Here is a 25941-nt window from a genome sequence, read left to right on the forward strand (position 1 = left end):
TAGGCAAACGAACATTTTGTTTTATTATTTATTATCACTCTGATGTTGTTGATGCGAGTATTAGACTTGTAGCGTGTTATGTTAAGCGTTGCTGAGTTACTTTATTTAAATTATTTTTTGCTGCGATGATCCTATGTAAAGACAAGTATGTGATGTCAGATGTTTAAGTAATACATGTTTTACCTAACCGGTGTTACAGAGCATATTTATGATATGTTTGAGTGACACCCAATGAGTATAATTGCTTTAATTTGTATTATTTCGTGTTGCGGTTGTTAGGGTGTTACACCATGCACCTAGAATCATATAAGTTAGTTGATGTTTTTATAATCATAAATTGATTAAGTGCTACAACTACGGGGGCTTCGAGAGAAAATTCTAGAATATAAACTTGTAGTGACATGTTTATGAACAATTTAGAAACATTCTTGGGGCTTTCTCAGTTAAGATTGGAGTTTGCACATTCTTTATTATTTAATTACATGGAATCATGTTTTCTATGAATATGCTAACAAAATGAATTAGAGAAATATTTGGCTTGAAACTACCCCAATATTGACCATTTGTTCATTTTGTTAAGGTGAATATTATTCTTTGACATCTTTTAATTAAAAGAAAGAATATTTTACACACTATTTGATTCTTTAGGTTTAAGATATCTCATATTTTTATTTAAAAGGTTTACATGTGAAAATAAATTAATCAATGCAAAATTATTTTTTTGGTGATTATGAAATTTGGTGGAATTCACTTTTTATTTTGTGTTTTTACAAAAAAAATTTAGGATATGTTAAGCATTTCCAACTATCATCTTTGTTATATATATAATGAGTTAAATTTTAGTGTTTCCCTTCATTTTTTCATACAATAATTTGTCATTGTTAAAAAAATATTTTTAATTAATTAAATAAAATTAAATAATTAAAAATAATTCAAATAAGTTACAGTTTCTTTCTTTTCATATTTAGATTTTTTTAATTTACTTATATTTTTCTCATTTTTTTTATATAAATAATATTTTTATACGTATTATCTTTTTCAATTTATTTCACCGACCTTATTTTCTATATTTCTTTTTACAGTCAAGCGTAGCTTTAAAATATATTGACTGTAAAAATACTAAACATTATCTAATCATTTTTATAGACGGTTGAAATACAATGAAAAGAACCAGTAATAAAAACAATAAGTCTTAATATTTTTTATAAGAAAGATTTATTCACTCATAAATAAACAATGATACTAGTACATATTTTCTTAAGAATAGTTACAGCTTCTAGTAGTAATTAAGTAATTGAATAGTAAAAACAAAGTCCAGTAATTATTTTAATAATAATTCTTTTTAAATGCAAGACTCTTGAGATGGGGTGCATGAATCTCATACCCATCGTTTCGCCTACAGAAATATAAAGTTTCCATAGTTACACATTCTAGATTACCATTAAGCAATATATTAATTTTTTTTCAGTCTTTTTTGTCCTTTTTTCCCTCCTTTTTTTAACCAATGAAAACTTTAAGTATATAATAATTTTAGTTAAATATTTATTTATTTTTAAAGAGTAGGAGTAGTATTAAGAAAAACAAGGTTAAATAATTTACAATAAAATAAGCAATAGTTTATATATTTTCTTAAGAACAGTTTCAACTTCTAGTATATAAGTAAACGATAAAGTGAAAATAAAATATGATGACCTTAAAAAAGTCTTACATTTAAAATATTAAAATAATTCAATAACTTTTTTAGTCTTCTTTTCCTTTTTAACCTATATGCATGTCACATGAGGCATTGGATGAACGATTATCATGCCTACTGTCTCGTGTCTCATAGTATGTGTTTCTAGATGTTACACATTCTAGATACCAATAGTATTCTCTGCATCTCAAATTAGATTTTTTTTAGTTTACATTTATTTAAATTAATAATTATCGTATAAAACAATTTAAAAATTCTAAATTATTAAGATTATTTTTGTTTTAAATTATTTAAACAATAAAATGTTATTTTCGTATTGTTTTATCAGATTAACTAATCCATAATTCTGTCAGAATATCCGATCAAATTTATTTATTTATTTTTAAAAATAGATATTTGATCAAATCTATTAAAAATAATAATTTTTATCCAATATAATTATATTATTTTAAAAAAATTGATTTTTTTATTTCTAAAAAGTTTAAGAAATTATATTTAAGTTATTTCCTCTCTAATTTTTTTCATAATCAATAATTAACAAAAAATACTTTTACATTTTTCATAAAATGTATTTTAAGAAATACATAACATTTAATCATATTATTAAAAAAGATAAATTATTTAAAATTATTTCTTTATTCTGATAAAATTTAAATAAATTATATCTAATTTTTCCATAATTAATAAATAATAGAATTTTTTTTTACACTTTTTAATAAAATTTGTTCTAGAAAAAACAAAAAAAAACAATATTTCAATTTATTATTTTTGATTTTCTTATAAATATAAATATATATTTTTTAATTATAATTTTGAACAAAATTATTATTAAAATAGCTTTCCTATGGACTATCCAAAAAAACTACTAGCAGTATTTTTTACTAAAATGGTTTAGGACAAAAAGAGTAACTTAAATTTTTCACACAAAAAAAAGTATCTTAGTCCTAGCTACCACCATCCAGTCAAACCCACAATCTTTGACCAAAATAAATCCAAAAACAAAAAACATTAAAATAAATATTAAATTATTAAAAAAAATCCCAAAAATAATTATACTTAGTGGCAAAATGGCAAATTTTCCATGGTCAAAGAAACCATTCATTTCACACAACCTTCTAAGAAATTACGCCACCCAATCAAAACTCAAACCACCTTAATCCTTGTTCATTACATTTACGTACATGAACATTCAACCTCTCTTTATATATTAACCTTCCATTTCTCATTATCAAAACTTTTTCCAAATCCAAAAAAAAAAACTTATGGCGTCTTCATCTAGTAATTTAAATACCAATAATAATATTAATAATGGTTTGAACTCATTCAACCATTTTTCCTTCTCAACTCAACCTTTCATGACGACCAGTTCTTTCTCTGACCTTTTAGCTTCCCCTCTTGATGAGAATGAGAACAATAACAACAACAACAACTTAAGAAATGATTATGGTGTTCCTAAGTTCAAGTCTACACCACCTCCTTCTTTGCCTTTGTCACCACCTTTGGTTTCTCCTTCTTCCTATTTTTCAGTTCCTCCTGGTTTGAGTCCGGCTGAACTACTTGATTCGCCTGTTTTGTTGAACTCTAACAATGTCGGTTTCTTCTATTCTATTTACTTTTCATTATTTTATGTTTGTTTTTTATGTGTTTTTTTTTCTAGACAAAGAAAGTTTTGAACTTTATATACTTCATCATCATGTTCTTATGTTCAAAACAATGAGTTTGGTTTTAGACCAGACAACAAGTTTGAACATGTTTTTTTTCTGCTTAGAAAATTTTGAAAAAATGATTTTTTTTTTGTTGATGAGTAATCAATTTTATTTTTGTAAAGATACCTTGAATGATTTTAATGATATAATACATAAGATTTATTTTGACTATGCTTTTTAATTGATTAGTTAAGATTTTTTATTTTTTATTTTTTTTTTATAATACAGGTTTTGCCGTCTCCTACAACTGGTGCTTTTGCTGCTCATAGCTACAATTGGAAGAACAATTCTGAGGGGAATCAACAACTTGCAAATTTCTCTTTTCAGACCCAACAACATCATGCTGTTTCTGCATCCAACACATCTTTTCAATCATCAAACGTTGGAATTCAACAAGTATGTTTGTTGCAACCGATTTTACAAGCATTTATTGCACAATTAGACTATTAGTAGTGTTTTTTTTTACAAAAGCTAACTTTCTGAGATTAAAATAATACCGGTACTTATCGAATTTGGTTTTACCGCGGTTAAAAACTTCATTCATTTGAATGGTTATTGTATCGAGGATCGTTGGATCAAGATCAGATGATATGATAGGTTGAATGCACCGTCCAATGGTCATCAACAATTTGTTGAATCTTTGAATGCTCCAAATCCAACAAAATCATTGTGATTCCTAGAAATTCTCACTTATGCAAAATTCTATGTTTTTTTATTCTGAAATAGTCTAGTCATGGCGATTCAGTTGAATAAATGAGATGTTGCTGATTTGAATTCACGTAGTCTGACGTCCTTGTACAACTAAGAACTGTAACGAGACTATGTTTTTTTCTTATTGGTTTTTAAATTGAAAATGTTATTTTCTCTAAACATGTTCAATTTTTTGTGTGTAACAGCAACAGCCATGGAGTTATCAAGAAAGCACAAAACAAGAAGGCTATTCATCTGGAAACAACATGATGCAAGGTGAAAACAACAACACTTCTATGCAGATTTATTCTCCGGAGTTTGCTAATGTTCAAATGAACACCACCATGATGAACAACAATGGAGTTCAATCTGATTACAACAATTACCAAGCAGTACCACTGCAACAAGTTCAAACCTTGAGTAAGAAATCAGACGACGGATACAATTGGAGAAAGTACGGACAAAAACAAGTGAAAGGAAGTGAGAATCCGAGAAGCTATTACAAATGCACGTACCCGAATTGTCCAACGAAGAAGAAAGTTGAGAGATCCGTCGAGGGACAGATTACTGAGATCGTTTATAAGGGTACTCATAATCATCCTAAGCCTCAATCTACTAGGAAAAACTCGTCGAATGCTCTTGTGATTGTTCCTGCTAATCCAAATGGCAATGAAATCATTGATCAGTCATATGGATCATATGGTAATGGACAAATGGATTCTGGTGCTACTCCTGAGAATTCATCAATATCAATCGGCGGAGATGATGATTTTGAACAGAGTTCTCATCAAAAGACTAGATCTGGCGGCGGTGATGAATATGATGATGAGGAGCCTGATACTAAAAGATGGTAAGTTTATTTAACTTCATTCGTGATTTTAAATTGCAGTTGCGATGTTGTTGCAGAGAGACTTAAAATTGTTATATTGCGGTTAATGTATGATTATGTAGTTATTTTTTAATGCATAATTGTTTTTTCCAGGAAAAATGAAGGTGAAAATGAGGGAATATCAGCACCTGGAAGCAGAACAGTGAGAGAACCTAGAGTTGTTGTTCAGACAACAAGTGACATTGATATTCTGGATGATGGTTACAGATGGAGGAAATATGGACAGAAAGTTGTTAAGGGAAATCCAAATCCAAGGTAAAAAAATAAATAACACTCATTTTAGATTTTCTACTTTAGTCCTATTTCTTAAAATTTGATTTACTAATTTGAGTATCCAATGATGGATTTTCTCACTCCCATGATAGTATATACAATTGTTACCTAGTCAAATGTGGTAAAAACATTACAACTACATAATGAATTGTATTTATTTCCGGCTTTTTTTAGGTACATTTGCATAATAATGGTTTGCTTTTTGGGAAATTTCACATTGGCTATAAATTGCAGTACCAATTTTCATTGTTTATCTAATTTGGCTACTTAGTCACATTCAACAACTTTAGTATTCCTCATACAATATATTCAGTTATTTTATACTCTCAGGTTATTAATGCTGTTGACGCGTTTTTGTTGTGTCAATGTTAATATTATGTTTTAATTATGTGCTGTAGGAGCTACTACAAATGTACACACCCAGGTTGTCCAGTGAGGAAACATGTTGAGCGGGCATCGCATGATTTGCGGGCTGTGATCACAACATATGAAGGAAAGCACAACCATGATGTCCCTGCTGCTCGCGGAAGCGGGAGCAACTCCCTAAACCGACCAACGGCAAGCAACCCTTCAAATCCAAACAATGCTGCTGCTGCCTCCGTAATGCCACTACATATTCAAAGGCCACAACAACCAGCACAGCAGGTCCAATCCCGTCCTTTCAACTTAGACATGCTGCAGCCTCAAGGAAGCTACGGATTTTCAAGGTTTTTGAATCCAATGGAGTCTTACATGAATCCGCAACAACAACCGCTACAGCATCAACATCAGCAGCAGCAACAGCATCAGCATCAACAACAGCAAATGTCTGACAATGGTTTTTCCTCTAGAGCTAAGGAGGAACCTAAAGATGACATGTTTCTGGAGTCATTGCTATGCTGAAAGAATTCTTTCATTTTTATTAGCAGGTACTATAGCACCACCAAAAAAGATTTTAGGATTTTATTTATTTTTACAAATAAGAAAAAACTTCATTCCATTGATTTGTTGGATTTGTTTTCCTGAAAGTTTGGTTTTTTTGTTGTAAATTTATACAACCATAGGTTTGGTATAGTATACATTTGACAGCTTTTATTTTCCTATAGTATGCAATTGTTTCATTACTTTTTCATTACATTTGTTTCATATGTTACAAACAAAATAATACTAGAACAATTTTCATATATTATATGTGAATTGAATTTGATACCATATAGTACTTGGTCAAATATGGTTGCTAGATTCTTATTTTTTTATTGGTAAACTGGTCAGGTCAACTTTGGTAGTTTTCTACTTTTTTAGTGTCTCTATACATATATGGATGTTTCCAGGTTGCAGCCAAGTGGGTCCAGTTAGCCATCAATGCTGTACTATATGAAGGAAAATACAAAATTGCCCTTTTGCTGTATCTTAGTATGTAATCTAAATGGCAAGTTTTAAAAGGACAATTTTGAAAGAAAAAGTTTTGGGAGTTTTTGTTTAATGAGAGTTTGTAGGACTACAAGTGGGAATGAAAGAGACGTTTACGTGATGCACACGTTAAGTGTTAAAATTGATTTGTCCTTAGCTTATTGTCATGTTGTAGATACACATGCCTTCCCATGTTTCTCTATGCACCGACCTTATGGCATCTTTTTAAGGTCATCCAGTTATCTTTTGCCGTAGATTAAACATATAAATTGCAGAAAAAATAGAACGTACTAATCCCCTTTTTAGTTTTTTTTTAAGTTACGTGACAATTTAACAAATAATAAGAGACACAGATATTATTTGGGTCGATCTCAAGTTCGTGTCACTGTAACTACTAAAAGAAATATCTCGTTGAAGATGAGGAGTATGAGTGTGAATATAAATTATTTTTAGATTTGATTTTCAAAGTAATACGAGTATGTAAGTCTGATTCTCTTCTTCTAAGATTAATTTTCTGATTGATTTCAAGTCTGCGTCACTTTTCCTTAAAAAGAATCAGGTTCAGAAACCGTGAATAGTATATATATTACTCCCGTCATTCCATGATGATTTAATTGATCATTTTACACATACTAAAAAAAAATGAAAAAGAGAAAAATATTTTTATTAAAGTATCTATCATGTATTGAGATGGATAAAAATAATACTATTAATTAGAAGAAGATTGGAAAATATCTATTGAAAATTGAAATTGATTATTCATTTTAAGATACTATTTTATTTTAAATTAAATTTCAATTTTTAAACAATTTAAAATTATTTTGGTAAATTTAAAATAAAAAATATTTTATTTAATTATAATTTAATCGTGACAAATATTAAGTTTAAAATAATGATACAATTTTTTTTGAATTTTGTTATGTGGTCTATTTTCCACATCTTTATTTATGCTTCTGTTTAGAGTAATGATAATTTGTATTCTAATTTTAAATATATGCAAAGTTTAATTGTTAGGCTTCTTCTTACACCAAATGTCTTATTACATTTTATATTTCTATTTTTTAAGATACATTTGCAAGTATTTAATATTTATTTATTTGAGATGCAAATCCAGACGTAAACAGATAACATCTGTATAGATGATATCATATGATCTAATTAAAAAAATGATCTTGCCGTGTTCATAAATACGCTGGTGACGTATAGTGACACCACTGAAATGTCAGCAATTTGCAATTCATTTATTATTCATCAGCAATCAAAGTTTTATTGATTCAATAGATAAATCGTATTAAAAGTGAGAGGTGGTTTTTTTTACATCATAATTTGAATTTTTTTTTAAATATTAAAATAATTACATTTTAAAATTATTTATTAAATTAATTATTTTTCAAGAGGAGTAGTCAGGACAAATAGCATATGCCTTGTCCTTATGCAATAAGGCGTCAATGGTGGTGGCGACAACATTGATAACATGTCATTGCAAATGACACATGCTTGTGTCCATTAGGAGTATGCGTCACTGCATATAGCTATTCATTTATTTTATTTTATCTTTTAATTTTTTCAATTATAATTAAAAAATTAAAATAAAAAAGAAAACTAAAAATAATTCATAATATTATGTTATAAAATTCAAATATACAAAACTTGGCAAGAAAATCAATGACTCGCTAATCGAAACGTCCCCCCTGTTCCACATCTCGGTGCATTAGTCTTCCTTCGAGATCTTCCCCGATTTCCATGAGGTGTTTGGGGTCTTTGAGTGTTGGCTTGAGGAAAAGGTGGTTGGTGTGAGGGTCCTAGGGTATTTGACATATTTGCCATCATTTCTCCCAAATAGCAAGGGGTTTCCACCAACGACGCTATCGTAATTGAGATCGGTGTCCATGTTGTTGTAGTTAGGTCATTGTGGTTGGGTTATGAATGGACAATATGATTGGTTAAATTGAGACATTGAATCGTTATGGAAACGAAGCAATGGTTCATGTGGTGTAAGAAAGTCATATCGTGGTTAAGTGCTTTGGCGGTTGCATGTTTTGGTGTTCATTGGTGGGGGACTATGGTGGGGTGGTATGAAATCGTATGAATCATCGGGGCTATAGTAAGATGTGGTTGGGGCATGTGGTTATTGGTGGTATGAGTCATGTTATTGGTGTTGTATTTGGATGTGTGACATGTATTAGTTACAGGGTTGTGTGTTTGGGTGTTGGGTGTTGGGTGCATATGGTATGGTGACGTTGTGAGGTTGATTGTTGGGTTTGGGTGGGTTGTCATTGTTCTTAGGTTTGGTAATTGTGTGGGGTTGGTTGTTGGGGCGGGGGTTTGTTATTGGGCGTATGATGACGGAGTTTGTTGGTGTGAATCAATCAAATAACTCGGCCCAGACACAAATTATGTCGTTGTAATTAACCTAAACCAATTCATATAATGTTGAGTTGGTCCAACACCTTGTATGATTGATTCGTTTAAGATGTGTCGATGTCGATTCTTCCATTGATGACACATATCTTTAGCGAAGTCTCTCCAATCGGAATAACCCAGTTGGGCATCAATTCCTTGTTGATGCCAATCTCCCAAACACGTCGAAAGGTCTAGAATTTGTTGTTGCATGCCGAACTACAGTTTCACACGGTCACTCTAGTGCATCTCCACAATAGTGAACCTGATGATTGATGTTTTTGTTGTCCAAATACATCATCACCAGGGTTAACCTAATGGTCAAGACCTAGATACGATCTCCAAATAAACTGTATAAGAAAAATACATGATTAGAAGATTTATAATTTGGTATTTTTTTAAAACCAAATTTAGAGTTGTTTAGTTGTAATACATCTTTTGGGCCAAGGTGGTATAACAGATTGTGATAGACTATTATAGCGTGTTTGGGACACCTATGGGTGTGCAAAAAACCGGTTATTCATAACCAAATTGGTATCCAAATTGTTCCACTTTTAAAAAACCAAATCAAATGCTAAAATAAAAATTGGGGCATCCATTTTGTTATCCAAATATAAACCATTACCCATTATAAAAATTTGGTTTTGTTATTGGGTATCCAAATTTTACTATATATTAAACTTTTATATTTGTCTGTTTTCATGTTTTATCACATTATAAATTATTTTATATTTTTAAATTTCATAAAAAATTTATTTTAAAAATATAATTCAGAATTTTTTTTTCTTTTCATGAAAAAAATTATATTCGGAATTTTTTTTCTCGAAAAAATTATAATTGATATTTTTTTCAAATAAAATTATTATTTTCTTCTAAATAAAAAAATATTTTTTATCAAAAATATTTTGTATTTTTTTCAGTAAATTTTTTTTTAAATAAATTAGATTTTTTTTGATAATTTTTTTAATTTTCGAAAAGATTATTTTTTCAAATTTTCAGAATAAAAAAAAATTATTTTTAGAAAAAAATAATTAAAAAAAAATCTATAACTTTTTATAATTTCAAAATAGAAATTATTTTTTATTTTTCAGAATTTTTTATTTTCGATTTCCATTTTTTTAAAATAAATTTTTTTCAGTTATTTTTATTTTTTGGAATAATTTGTTTTTTAAGATTTTTTTTCATTTTCATAATATAATTATATTATTTTCAATTTTTTTTTGATATATTTTTTATTCTTTTTTCTGGATATTTGTTATTTTCTAAAAAAAGTTTGTTTTTTATATGTTTTTTAAATTTTAAAAGAATTTTTTAAAAAACCTCATAAATTTTGTTTATGTTTTTAAATTTAAAAAATAATATTAATTTAAAGAAAATAAAATTTAAATAAAATTAAATAATTTTGATTAAAATCAAAACCCATTTTAAATCGGTTTTAAACCCGTTCGGAACCTGTTCTGAATTTTAAATTGGTTTTTGTGAAAAGTGATTTGGTTTATAAACCATAACCATAAAAATGGATTGGTTCATATTAAATGATTATCCATACACACCCCTAGGGACACCTGTTGTAGTTCATCCCCAGATCTGACCACCTAAAACAAAAAGATTGAAAATCTATTAGTTATTGTTAGTTATAATATAAATCCTAACAAATTCGAAGATTTAAGATAAACTTACTTTGTTGCGAAAGAGAATGTGAATGACTTCTCTTTGACCGGGGTGAGTGTTGGCATTCTCGGCCAAGCCCATGCTTGTAGCAAAAAGGACCAAAATAAAACGTACAAGTATTATTTTTTGCATTTTTACACAAAGAACTATATAGATGGGACAAAACAGTTGAACTCCAACTATATGTGCCTACTTTATTTATGTTTCGTAACTGGCAAATACATAAAAATTACCATATTATTGGTACGTAGGCATAAGACCGAAGGTCTTGTCAAACACAAATATATAATTAATGAATTCTTTTCTCATTCCCCCTATTCCATCTTTATCAAACATATTTTCAATCAAAAACACTTGGGCACAAAAAAGGGTTCCCTAAGAGTACCTATGACACTTTGGGTGCTAATACCTTCCTTCTGTGTAACTAACCCCTTTACTTGTAATCTCTGGCATTTTATTAGTTTTGATTTGAAAACTTCTTATCTTTGAGTTTTGTTTGTACTTTTCCATTTTCCTTTGGAAACAAATAAGGCACGGTGGCGACTCTGATTTTTTCAACGACGTCGGGTTTATCCATAGCTTGATGGTCACGAATGCATCGTTACACTCCGACACCACCGCACCGGAATCAAGAAATAGAACTACCATTCTACTCCTCTCAACCTCCTATATCCTTACCTCTCATCTATTCTAACAAAAAATTAATCAATTTTAAAAATTGGAGCATTAAAGTCAAGAACCCCAAGCACAAAAACTGAAATTAAATGAAGATGGAGGAGAATTAAACCACAAAACTTTGGGGCTTTTATTCTCCAATTCACAAACTATATTGTGGAATAAAAAATTTAGAAAACAAAGTAGGATAAAAAATATTCGACCTGTAAGACGGGGGATTTCCTTAGAACTTGCTGAAATTTGAAGGTGTTGAAGATGTAAAAAACAAAGGTATGCTTCTTTGTTGGTTCTTGTGTTGGCAGCAATTTTGGTAAAACCTAGAGTGTTCACAAGTTGTCACATGTGTTGTCTTGACATAAGATAACATGTAACTGCAATATGTTTAAAATGTGATTATGCAGGATTTTACTGAGACGTCAGACCCGATGTCATGACATCTGTATACAAAACATTCAGTCTGAATGTTATGTATTATGTGATTGTGTTTTTAATGCTAATCTGTGTATGATTGATGAGATGATTGAACACACTATCAATCAATAATTACAACTAGATTGACTTATTTTCCAAAGAGATATAATCAACTGTCATGAGAAGATATGAATGGAAAATAGTTTTAGGGTTTTATGATGTCCAAGCCCATCCAAATGCTTCTATAAAAAGGACATAGAAAACTTGATTTTATACGCAAGAAATAACGAACGAAATATTGAGAGAAAATATGGGTTTTAGTCTTGTGTGGTCGTGTGAATCGTAAGCCATTCAATTCATCCATAGATGATTAAATTGGTCTGATTTTTGAGTTGTAATTTGTCCACTCTAAGCTTTGAAGCATGAGTGTGTGTTTACTTGATTGAAGCTTTTAAGTAAGATCAAGTATGTGTCTTTGAAGAGTGTCTTCTTTTCATTGTAATTCTTGTTTTATATCATTGCTGTGATTGAGGGGGAGTGAGTAGGATCTCATATCTAAGAGATCTTAGGTAGAAGTCACACGGGTAGAGATTAGGTGAAAAGACTGTAACTTGAAGTTGTTTACTGAGAGTCTTTGAACTGATTCTGTTTAGTGGATTTCCTTCCTGGCTTGGTAGCCCCCAGACGTAGGTGAGTTTGCACCGAACTGGGTTAACAATTGCTTGTGTCTCTTGCTTTATTGTTCTTTATCTTTTATCCTGTTTGTATTGTTCAGATATTAGTGTCGTGACATTACCTTCGACATCTCATATCTGATACTAGAATTTCATTCTTTAATCTTCTACTTCTGCTTTTCAATGATCTGACTCTGAAAAATTCTGAAGTTGATTGTTGTTTTCGATGTTATTTTTCTGAATATTGAGGAGTGTAAAATGTAGGAATTTTAGCTCAATTAATAACAAGCTTCAATGTGAAGCTCGCTCCAATGGTGAGAGCTTTACACCACTAGAAAAACAGTTATTAGCGTCGGCCATTTGAAGACGCTAAAGGTGAAACAACAAACACTAATATGTGTTTAGCGTCGGTGTCGGGCCTTGGATAAAAGTTGCGAAGCTACTGGGTAACGTCGGCTAGAGATACACCGAGGCTACGTAGCCTCGGTTAAACCGAGGCTAAGATGACACTAAATGATCCGACGCTATATTGTTTCAAAACCATGAAAAGTCAACAATTATGCTTAGCGTTGCCCTGTCCGACTCTAAAGTCAATAAACAAAAGTCAACATTTTCTGTTAGCATCGACCGACATTAAGGTCAATTTATAAAACTCAAGAAAAAATTATATCGTCCGCGTCACCGACCCTAAAGTCAACATCGAAAAGTCAATAATTATATTTAGCCTTGCATACACCGATTCTAAAGTCAACAAAAAAGGTCAATAAATATGTTTAGAGTCGGGTTGCTGACTCTATAGTCTACACAAAGAAACGTCAACATTTTCTAGTAGCGTCGGTCTGGCCGACTCTATAGTCAACTAAGGAAAGTCAATGAAACCTTTTAGCATCTGTCAAGCCGACTCTAAAGTTAAAGTCAATCAGGAAAAGTTAACAGCAACATGACTTCAACTTCAAAGAAAATCAACCTCACTCAAACAAATTTTTTCAATCCACTCCCTCAACCGAACAATATTATATTTATGGTAAAACATTTGGAAACAATCTCAAACATTCGTGAAAGAAACTACAAAAGTTCTACCCACGTTAACCTCTAAAAACAAAGTAAAAGAAAAAAGAGAAAAATGACATGTCACACCTTTCAAAATGTTTAGGATATTGCTGAAGTTCGTGCCATATAATCGTTTCATTTATGTCACTTTCAAAAAACATACACAAAAAGTAATCACATCCGAGATTAATTCGTTCTACTAAAAGTACAAGATCAATCTTCATCTAATGACTGATCATCCAAATCGTCATCATAATGATGAGAATGTGATACAATAGTTGAAGTTTCAAATTTCTTCATCATAAATTCCTTCCAAGCATTCATCTCCCTCTCCATCCTTTGTGCAATATCGCTAGCAGCCTTTGCAGCCTCGGTAGCAGCTCGTATAACTTCGTTAGCCTCTTGTAATCGGGTCGTTGCAACCTCGGCAATTTGTTCAGCTCTAATTCTAGCTGCTCTTTCAGCTTCTAATGAAATCCCAAACATAGAGTGTTGAGGAGTTTGAGATTGTTGGGTAAAACGTTTTGATCCACGTTTTAGATTAATAGCTAAATCTGCAGCGCCATAAACCCGACCACGGTTACGGCCCCCAGCAGCCTCTGTCCATAGCTGATTTACACGCTCTCCATCTAACACTTGAACAACCTCTCCATTACCTTCTTCAGTTGGCTGAATTTCTGCATCAAATTTCTCTTTAAAAGTCTTCTGTATAATAGAAAAAGTAGCTAACATGTTAAAACATGTTTCAAGCATGTTTACATTTGAAATAGTAGCTATCATGTTAAAGCATGTTAAAAGTTAACATTTCAACTAATACCTAACATGTTAAAGATATTAAGATGCATAACCCATGAAGGGTAAGGAATACTTAACAACAAGATAACACAAGCAACTGTAAAATACAACCATCATTGGTATAATTTTAACAACCATTGAATATGATGAGTTTACATAAGATTTAATCATTCATATACTACATATTTAATTACTCAATGCTACTATTTTCTATATGTATTTTTCGATTAAATTAGTCATGAAACATTACTTACCATTCTAAAAAATAAAACTTGTGAGTGCAGATTATTAAGCAAGCAAAACATGCATGTGTATACCATTGCCCTGTGAAGTGTAAAACACAATGTACTGTATAGTAAGGCATGCATTTTATCATATTTAGCCTTCTTAAAATACATATAACTTAGGAAATGATAGAAAATTTCATTCATAAATGGGAAGAATTCCCTTAAGCTATTTCTATACAGGTTCTACACATTTAAAATAATTAAAGGCATAAACATCATTAAAAAAATTAGACAATATCTTCAGGAAAATAATATGTTTCAAGCATGTTTATATCATTCTGAATATTTCAATTCTTTTCTAATTGTGATATTTACCTATTAACATACATTTCTGTCATGAGGAGTAATATTAACTCATTACCATGTATTATTTAACGAATTACTTATGACTAATTTATGTACTTATACTTTGTGATATCACAGTTACCCGTGGATGCAAATATTGATGCAGTAACATTTACGAGAACTTACATAAGTAGATGCAGCACGACTGTCAACCCATTCACCATTTTTCCTCTTGTGTGTTTTTAAAAATAACTCATCGGGGCGCATATCCCTTTGAAGTTCACGTGACTACAAATAATCAAATAATTCAATAATCAATCAGAATACGAGTAAAACTGTCAAGATATAAAGAATCTTCACAATAATAATAATTTGTTAGGATTTTATTACTTACAAGTTGAAGTGCAACATCAATATGAGCCTTACGGCCTGTGGTGTGGACTGCTCCGCCTCTTGCGGAAGCTCGATTGGTCTTGTTTTGAGAAGACACAGCCAAAAACTCGGTATTTTTCCAATAAGTTTGAAGTTCAACCCAAGCATCATCACCAATCCATGAAGGTCGAGTCCCTTTTCTCCTCTCCTTCCCCAACATGTCGTTTAATCGTTTTCTTCCTTTTTTTTCAAATGCGATATAAACAAATGCATGATCGAAAGGATCCCACTAAACCTTCTCCTAAAAATAATTAAAATCACATAATTAATATTAATAACCAATTAGTTACTTTTTTAAATATAATTTGATCAACTTAAGTGACAAAAGTCAATAAATACTTACTCCAAACAACTTAAACCAATCATCTTTTGTATCATGATCGAGTGCAGACCAATGATGTATAGGTTTATAAAATTGTTTGCGTATCGCATAATTAATGGAACCTGCAACTTCTTTGGCAGGAACTAGCCTACAAAATATTGAAAGATTCAACTAAATAAGACTCACTAGTTTAATATTATTGAAAGATTCATGATGCAGACTATAAAATCCTAGCAAGGGAACATTTCCAATAAGACTCACTAGCTCAATAAGAAAATAAGATAGATATGAACATAACTAAATGCCTTGATAATAACACCAACAACAAAGTTAAGAATGATATGGATTATAATATTGAAAGACTATTGTTAGGGACCAATTAGTATTACTTTTTATATCATTTTATTGGTCCCTTTTACCAAGTTTTGATGTAATTACACACTTTTATTCTCACTATTTTGTATAAATGCAATTAGGTTTAATTTATTTTGTTTTGAATAGTTATTTCACATATTTGTTAGTTTTGTAGAATTTTTTAGATGAAAAAGCTTTTGGAATGCAACACTACATCTTGGATGAAGCTTGCAAAACAAGGAATCTGGATAAGCATCAGTTCGCGCCGCGAACTGCCTTCGCGCCGCGAAGGCTGCGAATCCAGCAAGCTGATTGAGGGCCAAAAGTGCTGTCTTGCAGAAAAAGCTGTTTTGCCATTTTGGTGTCTGCCTTGGAATAGCTTTCCTGCTTTGGATGAGAATGACCAATTAAGGAAATGTCAACCCTTTTTGTAAAGAAAAATACATTATTCTAGGGCATTCATTCATTGACCACTATTCATTCATTCATTCACTACTACACACATTGACATTGAGAGATTTTTGTAAGAGAGAAAAACAGAGTTTTTCTTCTTTAAGCTTCTGCTTTGTAACAATGATGATGGGGAGCTAAACTCCCTTTTGTCAAGATTTGAGGTAGTAGCTATTCTCATATGTTTATGTATTCCATTTGATTTATATATATGATAAAGATTGTTGATGTATTGAATACTGTTTTTGCCCTAAGTTGAAAACCAGATTTGAGTAGTTGTCGAGAGAGATTATTTGAGTCTTGACATAAAACATATTTTCAAGTAGTGAATAAGTTGTAGAGATAGATTTATTCATTACTCTTCTTTGGTATTAAGCATTAAAGATTGCTATATTGATAGTTAGGTGGAGAGATCGTCTAAGGATCAATATAGTGATTATCACAATATCATTTAGACATAAATGACTTTGAGAGGATACTTGAACATCATCAATAATCTTGAATCTATTTATTTATCATAAGGAATCATAAGCATTTGAAATAGTAAACTCCAATCTTGCCAAGCTTTTACATTAGATTTAAAACCATTTTACTGTTTTTAGTGACATTTACTCACAAGATAACTTTCCAACCAAAACAACCTTGTTACTTTCTAAACTTACAACATTTGGATTATAGAACGGCGGTAATATCAACCAATCTCTGTGGATACGATATAAAAATATTTGCCGAAGATATACTTTTCAACAAATTGGCGCCGTTGCCGGGGATTGGTGTTCGATATTACAAGCATTGCAATAATTCATTGTTTTAAGTTTGTTACTTTTATTACTATCCTTCTTTTGTTTCACTTGGTTTGTTAGTTTTGTAGATTCTAGTGCATGCGAGGAAAAGTTACCGAGGAGCAACTTCAATTCGATCCTGAAATTGAAAGAACACTTCGGAAGCTCAATAGCAAAACACGAAGAAGAAGGAAACTAGCCGAAGAGAGGAACCGGAGAGAAGAAGCATCTACTTCCGCACTTGTTCAAATCGAAGAAGTGGTTGTAGAGGCTTGTGAAGGAAACATGGCGGATGACAATCGTACCGAAATGTCCGCTAATAGTCCAAGAAGGAATGCTCAATTTGCCCGTGGAGGACGAAATACTGAGATGAAGACCGGAATCCTCCAACTTCTCTATGCAAATCCATTCACCGGAATGGACCATGAAGATCCGTATACCCATCTCATCAAATTCTATGAGATTGCGGGTTCTACGGGGATAGACGAGGCGGGTGAAGAAGCATTATTCAAGAGGATGTTCCCACACTCCTTAGTGGGAAAGGCAAAAGAGTGGTACCTTGATCAAGCAACAAGAGTGATGACGGATTGGAATTTTTTAGAAGAAAAGTTCTTAGAAAGATATTTCCCTCAATCCCGATTCATGGAAGCCAAAACGGCTATTGCGGTATTCACTCAAGGAAGCAACAAGTCTCTCAATGAGGCTTGGGAAAGATTCAAGTCAATGTTGAGAAAATGCAAGGGTCATGGTTTTGATGAGCTCACTCAAATCCATATTTTTCTAAATGGGCTCCAATCAACTCACAGAACACTTTTGGATGCTACCGCGGGTGGCTCTCTTATGTCAAAGAATGCGGAAGAAGCTAAAGTCATTATTGACCGGATGGCACTCAATGATCGTCAAAGTCAACATGACCGTAGTCCTTCACAACGTAAACCGGGAGTTCTTGAGTTAAATACCAATGATGCCATTCTTGCTCAAAACAAGCTACTCTCTCAACAAGTGGAGTTGCTCACTCAACAAATGGCCAAGCTTCCACAGCAAATGAAAGAGATTCAAGGGTTTCAAGTCCAGCATCAAGTAGCATGTTGCGAATTATGTCAAGGGGATCACCCTACTGGTTTTTGTCCTCCACCCCAAGAAGAAGTGAGCTATGTGAACAATCAAAATCAAGGCTATCAAAGGAACAATCAAGGTTACCAACCATCAAGGTTCAACAATCAAAATTTTCAGCAGCAAAGTCCTTATCAACACCCAAATTCTCAAGGCCAACAATCGCAAGGAGGAAGTTCCAAGCTAGAGGACACTCTTCAACAATTCATGCAAGCTTCCATGGCAAATCAGAAGAGTAATGAAGTAGCAATTAAGAATCTGGAAAATCAAATAGGTCAACTTGCGAAACAACTGTCGGAACAAACTGCAGGATCTTCTTTCTCCGTTAACACTCAAACCAATCCAAAGGAGCACTGTAAAGCAATATTTACTAGAAGTGGTAGAGAGTTGACAGGTGGAAAAAGTGAGGAAACTACAGTAGAGAATGATATGGATGCTGTACTGGAAAAGGAGAAAGTGGCAGAAACTGCTCAGTTCGCGCCGCGATCCTCCTTAGCGCCACGAAAACAGCAGAACCAACAATTGATGGAGGAACAACAGTGTGAAGCGGAAATGAATAAGGAAATCGAACCAAGAAAGAAAAAAAAAGGAGACAAAGGAGTGAATGTCATTCCAGTTCAACATCTACCATATCCGCATGCACCGTCAAAGAAGGATAATGCTAGACACTATGCACGGTTTATGGACATTTTCAAACAACTTCAAATCAATATTCCATTTGCCGATGCATTAGAGCAAATGCCACGGTATGCAAAGTTCATGAAGGATATTCTCACAAAGAAAAGAAGACATGTTGAAGATGAGACAATCTTGCTCGATGCATGTTGTAGTGCCATCATTCAAAAGAATCTCCCAAGAAAGGAATCCGATCCGGGCCGAGTCGTTTTACCGGTAACCATTGGAGATACCTATATTGGTAATGGCTTAATTGACTTGGGATCTAGCATCAATTTAATTCACCTATCCATTGTCAAAAGATTGGGAAATGTTGAGATCAAATCTACAAGGATGACTTTACAACTAGCTGACAAGTCTACCACTTCACCATATGGAGTTGCTCAAGACATGTTAGTGAAGGTGGACAAATTCTTGTTTCCGGTGGATTTTGTGATAGTAGACATGGATGAAGATCGTGAGGTTCCTATAATTCTTGGAAGACCATTCATGAAAACGGCCCGAATGATGATTGATATTGATGATGGACTAATGAAAGTGAGGGTGCAAGATGAAGAGGTAGCCTTCAATCTTTTTGAAGCCAAAAAGCATTTTAATGTTAAGCATGACTCCTTCCGAATGGATGCCACCAAGGAGGGACTAGTTGAGATCGCAAACCAGGTTCATGTTTCTAATCCATCAGAGAAATCTCTTATCGGAGTCTACAAAGTTTCGACCAACAATGAAGGAAAAGAGATGGAAGCAATGTTGCATGAATTAGAGTCTCGTGGAGAACTTGTTTATCATGAAGAGGTAAACGAAGGCTTGGATATGACAAAGGAAGTGGAAGAGCCAAAACTAGAGCCAAATTTGAAGTATTTGTTCTTGGGTGATGACTGTACTAAACCGGTGGTCGTTAGTAATACATTGTCCACAAAAGAGGAAGACAAATTGATTCAAGTGCTGAAAAAGAAGGAGGTTGTCAAACTATTGGAGGCCGGGATGATTTGTTCTATCTCCGATGGTGAATGGGTGAGTGTTGTGCAAGTAGTTCCGAAGACGGGTGGTATCAGATTTTATCGAAGGTTCATCAAGAACCTCTTGAAGACAACAAAACCCTTGAGGAAGTTGCTCAACAAAGTCGGATCGTGAAGACCGTTGAACCGCCGAGCTCTAAACGACGTTAAACAAAGCGCTTGTTGGGAGGCAACCCAACGTTGTAAGTTTGCATTTTATTTTTCTCTGCTGTATTGATTTTCATCTCTGTTAAAATTTTAGAATTGGGGGTTCTGTTTTTCACAATTCGCCCCGCGACCCCAGTTCGCGCCGCGAACTGATTGAAGAGTCTCAGGTCGCGCCGCGAACACTGTTCGCCCCGCGAACAGTGCGTGACAGAATCACTTAAATTCTGTTAGGTCATTTTTCATTTTTCATTTCAACACTTTTTCAAAACACCAACTTTGCCGCGCGTTCATCTCCATTCTCAAAAACCCACCAAAAACTAAAAATCTTCATTCCCCAAATTCCTTATCTTCAATTACTAGCAAGAATTAGTGTTTCGAAAGGTATGTTTTCCTAAATTCCTCTTTTTCCAATCCCTTTTGGGTTTTACAGTTAGGGTTGGTTAGAAATGGAAATTTTTTTGTCAATTGCTTCTGGAAATCACTATGCATGTTTGATTTAGATTAGGATTAGGCTAGATTTGAAAACCTTGGCTGTTGGGAGGAGATTGCTCCCCCATTTTTGGAACCCTAGGAAGCTCTGGGAGATTTCCTGGTTCACAGAGTTCGTGTCGCGAACTGGCCTTCGCGCCGCGAACTGGAAATTCCAGAGCCATGTTTTTATGTTGATTGATTGCTAACCCTTTCCATATTTGTTTTGTGGTTGCTCTGATGTTGAATGCAGATGTCAAAAAGGACTAAAACCACGGCACCCCCTCAATCCCGTTCAATGATAAGGTTCATAAGCGATGAACATGAGGCACGATTCGAGAGCTTGATTAAGAGAACCATCTTGCCTGAGAGGTTTATCCGTCTAGCTCCAACTGGGACTTATCATAGTGTGGTTGCAGCTTTTGAACGAAGAAGGTGGATGAAACTGTGCGAACCCGAAGCAGCAATCAACTATGATATCGTTCGGGAATTTTATGCAAATGCTATGCATCGAGAGGAGGGGACAACTTTCATCTACCGATCAAGGGTAAGGGGCAAGATTGTTTCTTTTGGAAGGGATGACATTAATTCATATCTGGGTAATCCCCTAACTCTTGGGGAGGGCGAGCGTTGTGAGTACCGTACCATGGAGTCAGCTAACAAATGGAATCTTGAAGCGGTAAATGCTACACTATGCATTCGTGGAAAATCCTTTGACCTCAATGATCAAGGCCATCCAAAATTGTGGAAAAGAGAGAATTTTAATTTGGAAGCTAGGACCTTTCTGGTGCTACTGTTAAGTAATATTCGGCCAAGGAGCCACACCACTACAATTCCTCTGGATGTAGGGTGTTTGCTTTACTGCATCATGGTTGGGAAATCTGTGGACGTAGCATCCCTCATTGCGGAAGAAATAAGAAAGATGGTTTTAAGTGGAACCAATTTCGGCGGTAAAGCAGGTGTACTCGCATACCCAGGACTGATCATGGGACTGTGCCATCAGGCAAATGTTACCATCCCAGAGGAAGTACACGTCTCTATCACCAGTGTGATCAATGACGCATATCTGAATAGGTTTCTACAAAACCAAACTGATAGGACCGATGCACCTGGAACTTCTTCATCCAGAGCCCGAGCCAGACCCCGACCTCAACCTCACACTACCCCAGACTTTGATCAGATGGCGTTTGCCAACTACTGTTGCGAGAGTTTTGAGGCCTCCAAGAGGTCTCAATCGTTTATCTTCGATGCTATGCAGCAGCAGTTCCAGAACACATTCCTGGCACCTGAGGCCCGTTCATTTCCTTCTCGGGCGGAATATGTAGCATATGCTAATTGGCCTGAGGGCAGGCCAAATTTTATGGGGGAAGCAAGGGGTGGTGCAGATCCTAATGATGAAATGGAGGATGTCCTTGGTGACGTAGGAGGTGGTCAAGAGGAAGAGGATTAAGGAGTTAGTGAATTTGAGAAGTTGTTGTTATTTCATTTTGAGTTTCTTTGTAATATTTCTATTTTTGTTTTTGGAAATTTGTGATGTACTTTTGGGTGGCTCTAGTTCACCATAACTTTATTTTGGCACTTTATTTTTGTTAGTGTTTTGACAATTGCATGAATGCTATTTGAGATTTAAGTGTGTTTTAATCAAATTTTGGTTTACCAACATTTTTGTTTAATTGTTTTTATTCTTAAGTCAAGCTTTAAGCAACCGAGAAATGATCACAAAGAAAGAAGCATAGGACACTTCGAGTGGTGATGATAAGAATTAGTGTCGGCATTTCAAGGTACACTTTATCGCTTTCTAGACTTAACATGAGTAGTTTGATGGTGTGTGCAAATTCCATGTCATAAATTCATTGAAGCATATGTCAGTTTTGAATCAAAATAGGACTTAACCAATTGTGAGGAGGCTTTCCATTGTACACTAAAAAGCGGGAAACCAAGCATTATTTTAACTCATTCTTATCATGCTAAATCATGCATCAATCTGTTTTTGTGTGAAAATTTTGAATATGATAGAGGCATTGTTTGTGAGAAAAACCACTTGACCAAAAAGTTTGAATCAACTAACCTTGTGAGGAATAATCCTTAGTTAAACCCCTTTGAGCTTATTTTAGGATTCATTTCATTGATCATTGAAGAATCAATTGAAAATTGTGGAATAAATGAATCCTAATTTCTTTCGTGTCAATTGAAACATCAAATCGAGTTTTTGCAAATTTTGCATTTTGCTTATTTCTAAGTAGGGAGCTGTCATACGGTGAACTGGACTTTTTGTGGTTTTAATCGCAATGTCGCGGTTAGCAAGAGTCGCCACCGACTTTTCTTTTATCCAATAAGGAAAGGTGGAAAAGAACAGGAAAGACCTTAATTTAGATTTTGGGTTCGGGAGGTACATTATACAAAGGGAAGGTGTTAGCATCCTTTGTATCCATGGTTATCCATGGGCTCTTAATTGCTCGATCACTTATATTATTTTTTTGTCTAAAAAAGTGTTTGTGAATTGTTCGGAAAATTGTTTTGAAAAGAGAATTTAACTTTGTAATGATTCTTGTATGAATGTATACAAAGTGGTTATCCCGTTTTAGTTTTGAAAATTGTTTAGAAAAATATAACTCGGTAATGATTCTAGTATGAATGTATACCAAGTGGTGATTTTCTAAAGGCATTTTGAAAGGTGTGAGGTGCAAAAAAATGTTTTAAGTTGTGAGCCAGCAATTAAGAGTTATACCGACCCAAGGTCTTTACGGGCATTTCCTATCCTTATGAGGGTAAAACTGTCTTTATTATTGAGAAATAAGTAGTTTTATCCTTTGGATGTAAAAGGGTCATCGTAGGGTCATCGATTGGTCATTGAAGGCAACAGTTATGAGGATACCTTAGCATTCGAAGGGACTATCATCATTTAACCGTAGGCAACATCGGAGGGTCATCGAGGGACAAAGTTGTATATTCGAAGGCAACATCCGAGGGACTATAATTTATTTTATGATGATTTAACCGAAGGGTCTTTGCTAAGGGTATCCCCACATTCGCGGGACATGACCGTAATATCGTAATCGTAAGGCAACAAAGAGAGGTCCAAGATCACTTATTCAAAGGCAAAGTTTTACAATTAATTAGGTGATTAGGAGGAATTCTCCCACATTAAAATTAATTAAAAATAATATATTAAAAAAAATTAATACATTAGAAATTAATACATTAAAAATTAATTTAGGGTGAAACTCCACAAGGGTATCCCACAAATAAAGTGGAATACCTAGCCAATAACCTTTTCCTGGGATATGTGAACCTTTACGAAACTCAAAAAAAAAACATGTCAGAATACCAAATCAGGGTGCAATCGAAGATTACACCGGAGAAATATCACAACAATAAATAGGATAGGATGAATAATGCATGGCCATGATAAAACATAAAAAAAAACAGAATAGGCCACGGATTTTGAATTTGAAAGCAGCCCCACGTTAGGAACTTTGAATTTTATGGCATTTTATCACAGGAATAACACGGTCAAACATTCAGGGTATTCAGGCATATTTAAATTCCCATACGAAAGCAAATTATATATCAACATTTAATCATGATGCATTATATATATGTAGATATGGCCAATTGAAAGTATAAACGATAGAGATACGCAAACCTGTTTGCCAATTCAAGGTTGAAGGGATTGACCCCTTGTAGTATCGGAATAAGTTAGGCAGCGGGAATTGGGCGGCGATGGCTTCGGGACGGATGAGCTGCCTTCAGGGTTTCTTTATTCTGAATTTTCCGGGTTGGCAGAGTTCCTATGCCAAAGTTTCTATCCGTCCTTCTCTGTTCTCTCTCTTTCTTTTGCCTCAAGGTTTTGTTCCAAGGAAACCTCAGAGTGTTTTGCTTCTCTTCCTTCTTTCTCCAGTGAATCTCCCAGTGTAAACTCTAAGTCTAACTCCCAGTCCTTCCTCTACTGAAACTTCAGTATTTATAGACTAATTTTGTGGGTAATGGGCTTGGAATGAGGGAGACCCAAGTCCAAAATAATTTGTTATATTTTATTTATTTATTTATTTTAATTATTTAATTAATTAATTAATTAATTAATTAAAATTTTTTTATTTTTTTATTATTTTTTTTTTTTTTTTTTTTTTTTTTTTTTTTTTTTTTTTTTTTTTTCAGGAAAAATGATGGGTAAATTTTGGGGTATGACAGCTGCCCCTGTTCAATATTCTTGAACCGAGAGAGTTAGGATGGCGTGTATGCCATTCGTGGTCTGGAGGTGGAAGATTATTGAACACTAGAATGCCCCAAAAATTTGCACTTGAGGATCGACAGTTGGTCTTGATGGAGATGGGCTTAAAGATGCCATCCGGGAGGTTTGATGACGAAAGCTTCAGATCGAGCCGTACATTAGGCCAATTTGAAGACATGGGTGCCACACTGGGTCGTACATTAGACCGAATAATGAGTCATCCATTAGGCTGCCGACTTCGCTGGGGAGTCGGAGTGTGTCATATGCTGTTGGGGATAAAGGATCAGAATGGACCATACGCTAGATCGTATCTGAGTTGAAGAGAGAGCCGTCCGTTAGGCTGAATCTGATGATGAAAGGGGTAGTCGTACACTAGACTACACTTCAGAAATGTACCGTACACTAGGTAGCATCTGAGTAGTTGAGGATCCGAATGGGTCGTACGTTAGACCGCATTGGAGTTGCTGGAGCTCAGAATGGATCGTACATTAAATCGAATCTGAGTTGCAGAATGAGCCGTCCAGTAGGCTGAATCTGATGGTAAAAGGGAGTAGTCGTACACTAGACTACACTTCAGAAATGTATCGTACACTAGGTAGCATCTGAGTAAGGGAGTAGCCGTATACTAGACTACCATTCAGAAATGTACCTGTCCGAAGGTAGCATCTGAGAAAGGGAGTAGCCGTATACTGGACTACCATCCAGAAATGTACCTGTCCGAAGGTAGCATCTGGGAAAGGGAGTAGCCGTATACTAGACTACCATCCAGAAATGTACCTGTCTGAAGGTAGCATCTGGGAAAGGGAGTAGCCGTATACTGGACTACCATCCAGAAATGTACCTGTCCGAAGGTAGCATCTGGGAAAGGGAGTAGCCGTATACTGGACTACCATCCAGAAATGTACCTGTCCGAAGGTAGCATCTGGGAAAGGGAGTAGCCGTATATTAGACTACCATTCAGAAATGTACCTGTCCGAAGGTAGCATCTGAGAAAGGGAGTAGCCGTATACTGGACTACCATCCAGAAATGTACCTGTCCGAAGGTAGCATCTGGGAAAGGGAG

The 25941-nt window shown here is 33.9% G+C and overlaps 1 protein-coding gene across 1 annotated transcript; it reads left to right on the forward strand.

The window, feature by feature from the left end:
- The first annotated feature begins 2776 nt into the window (after positions 1–2776).
- On the forward strand, positions 2777–6439 carry LOC127118470 (WRKY transcription factor WRKY24). The gene is made up of 5 exons (XM_051048682.1): positions 2777–3282; positions 3628–3795; positions 4296–4939; positions 5072–5233; positions 5650–6439. Exons 1-5 carry the CDS (start codon positions 2956–2958, stop codon positions 6131–6133), a joined length of 1785 nt encoding a protein of 594 aa, XP_050904639.1. The 5' UTR covers positions 2777–2955; the 3' UTR covers positions 6134–6439.
- The last annotated feature ends 19502 nt before the right edge of the window (positions 6440–25941 follow it).

This window comes from Lathyrus oleraceus, chromosome 2 (genome assembly GCF_024323335.1).
Source record: "Lathyrus oleraceus cultivar Zhongwan6 chromosome 2, CAAS_Psat_ZW6_1.0, whole genome shotgun sequence".
Classification (NCBI taxonomy): Eukaryota; Viridiplantae; Streptophyta; class Magnoliopsida; order Fabales; family Fabaceae; genus Lathyrus; species Lathyrus oleraceus.

Coding starts and splice junctions, on each gene's coding strand:
- LOC127118470 (XM_051048682.1), top strand. CDS start 2,956: ATGGCGTCTTCATCTAGTAATTTAAATACCAATAATAATATTAATAAT. Junction 4,940..5,071: donor GAGCCTGATACTAAAAGATG/GTAAGTTTATTT, acceptor TGTTTTTTCCAG/GAAAAATGAAGGTGAAAATG. Junction 5,234..5,649: donor AAGGGAAATCCAAATCCAAG/GTAAAAAAATAA, acceptor TATGTGCTGTAG/GAGCTACTACAAATGTACAC.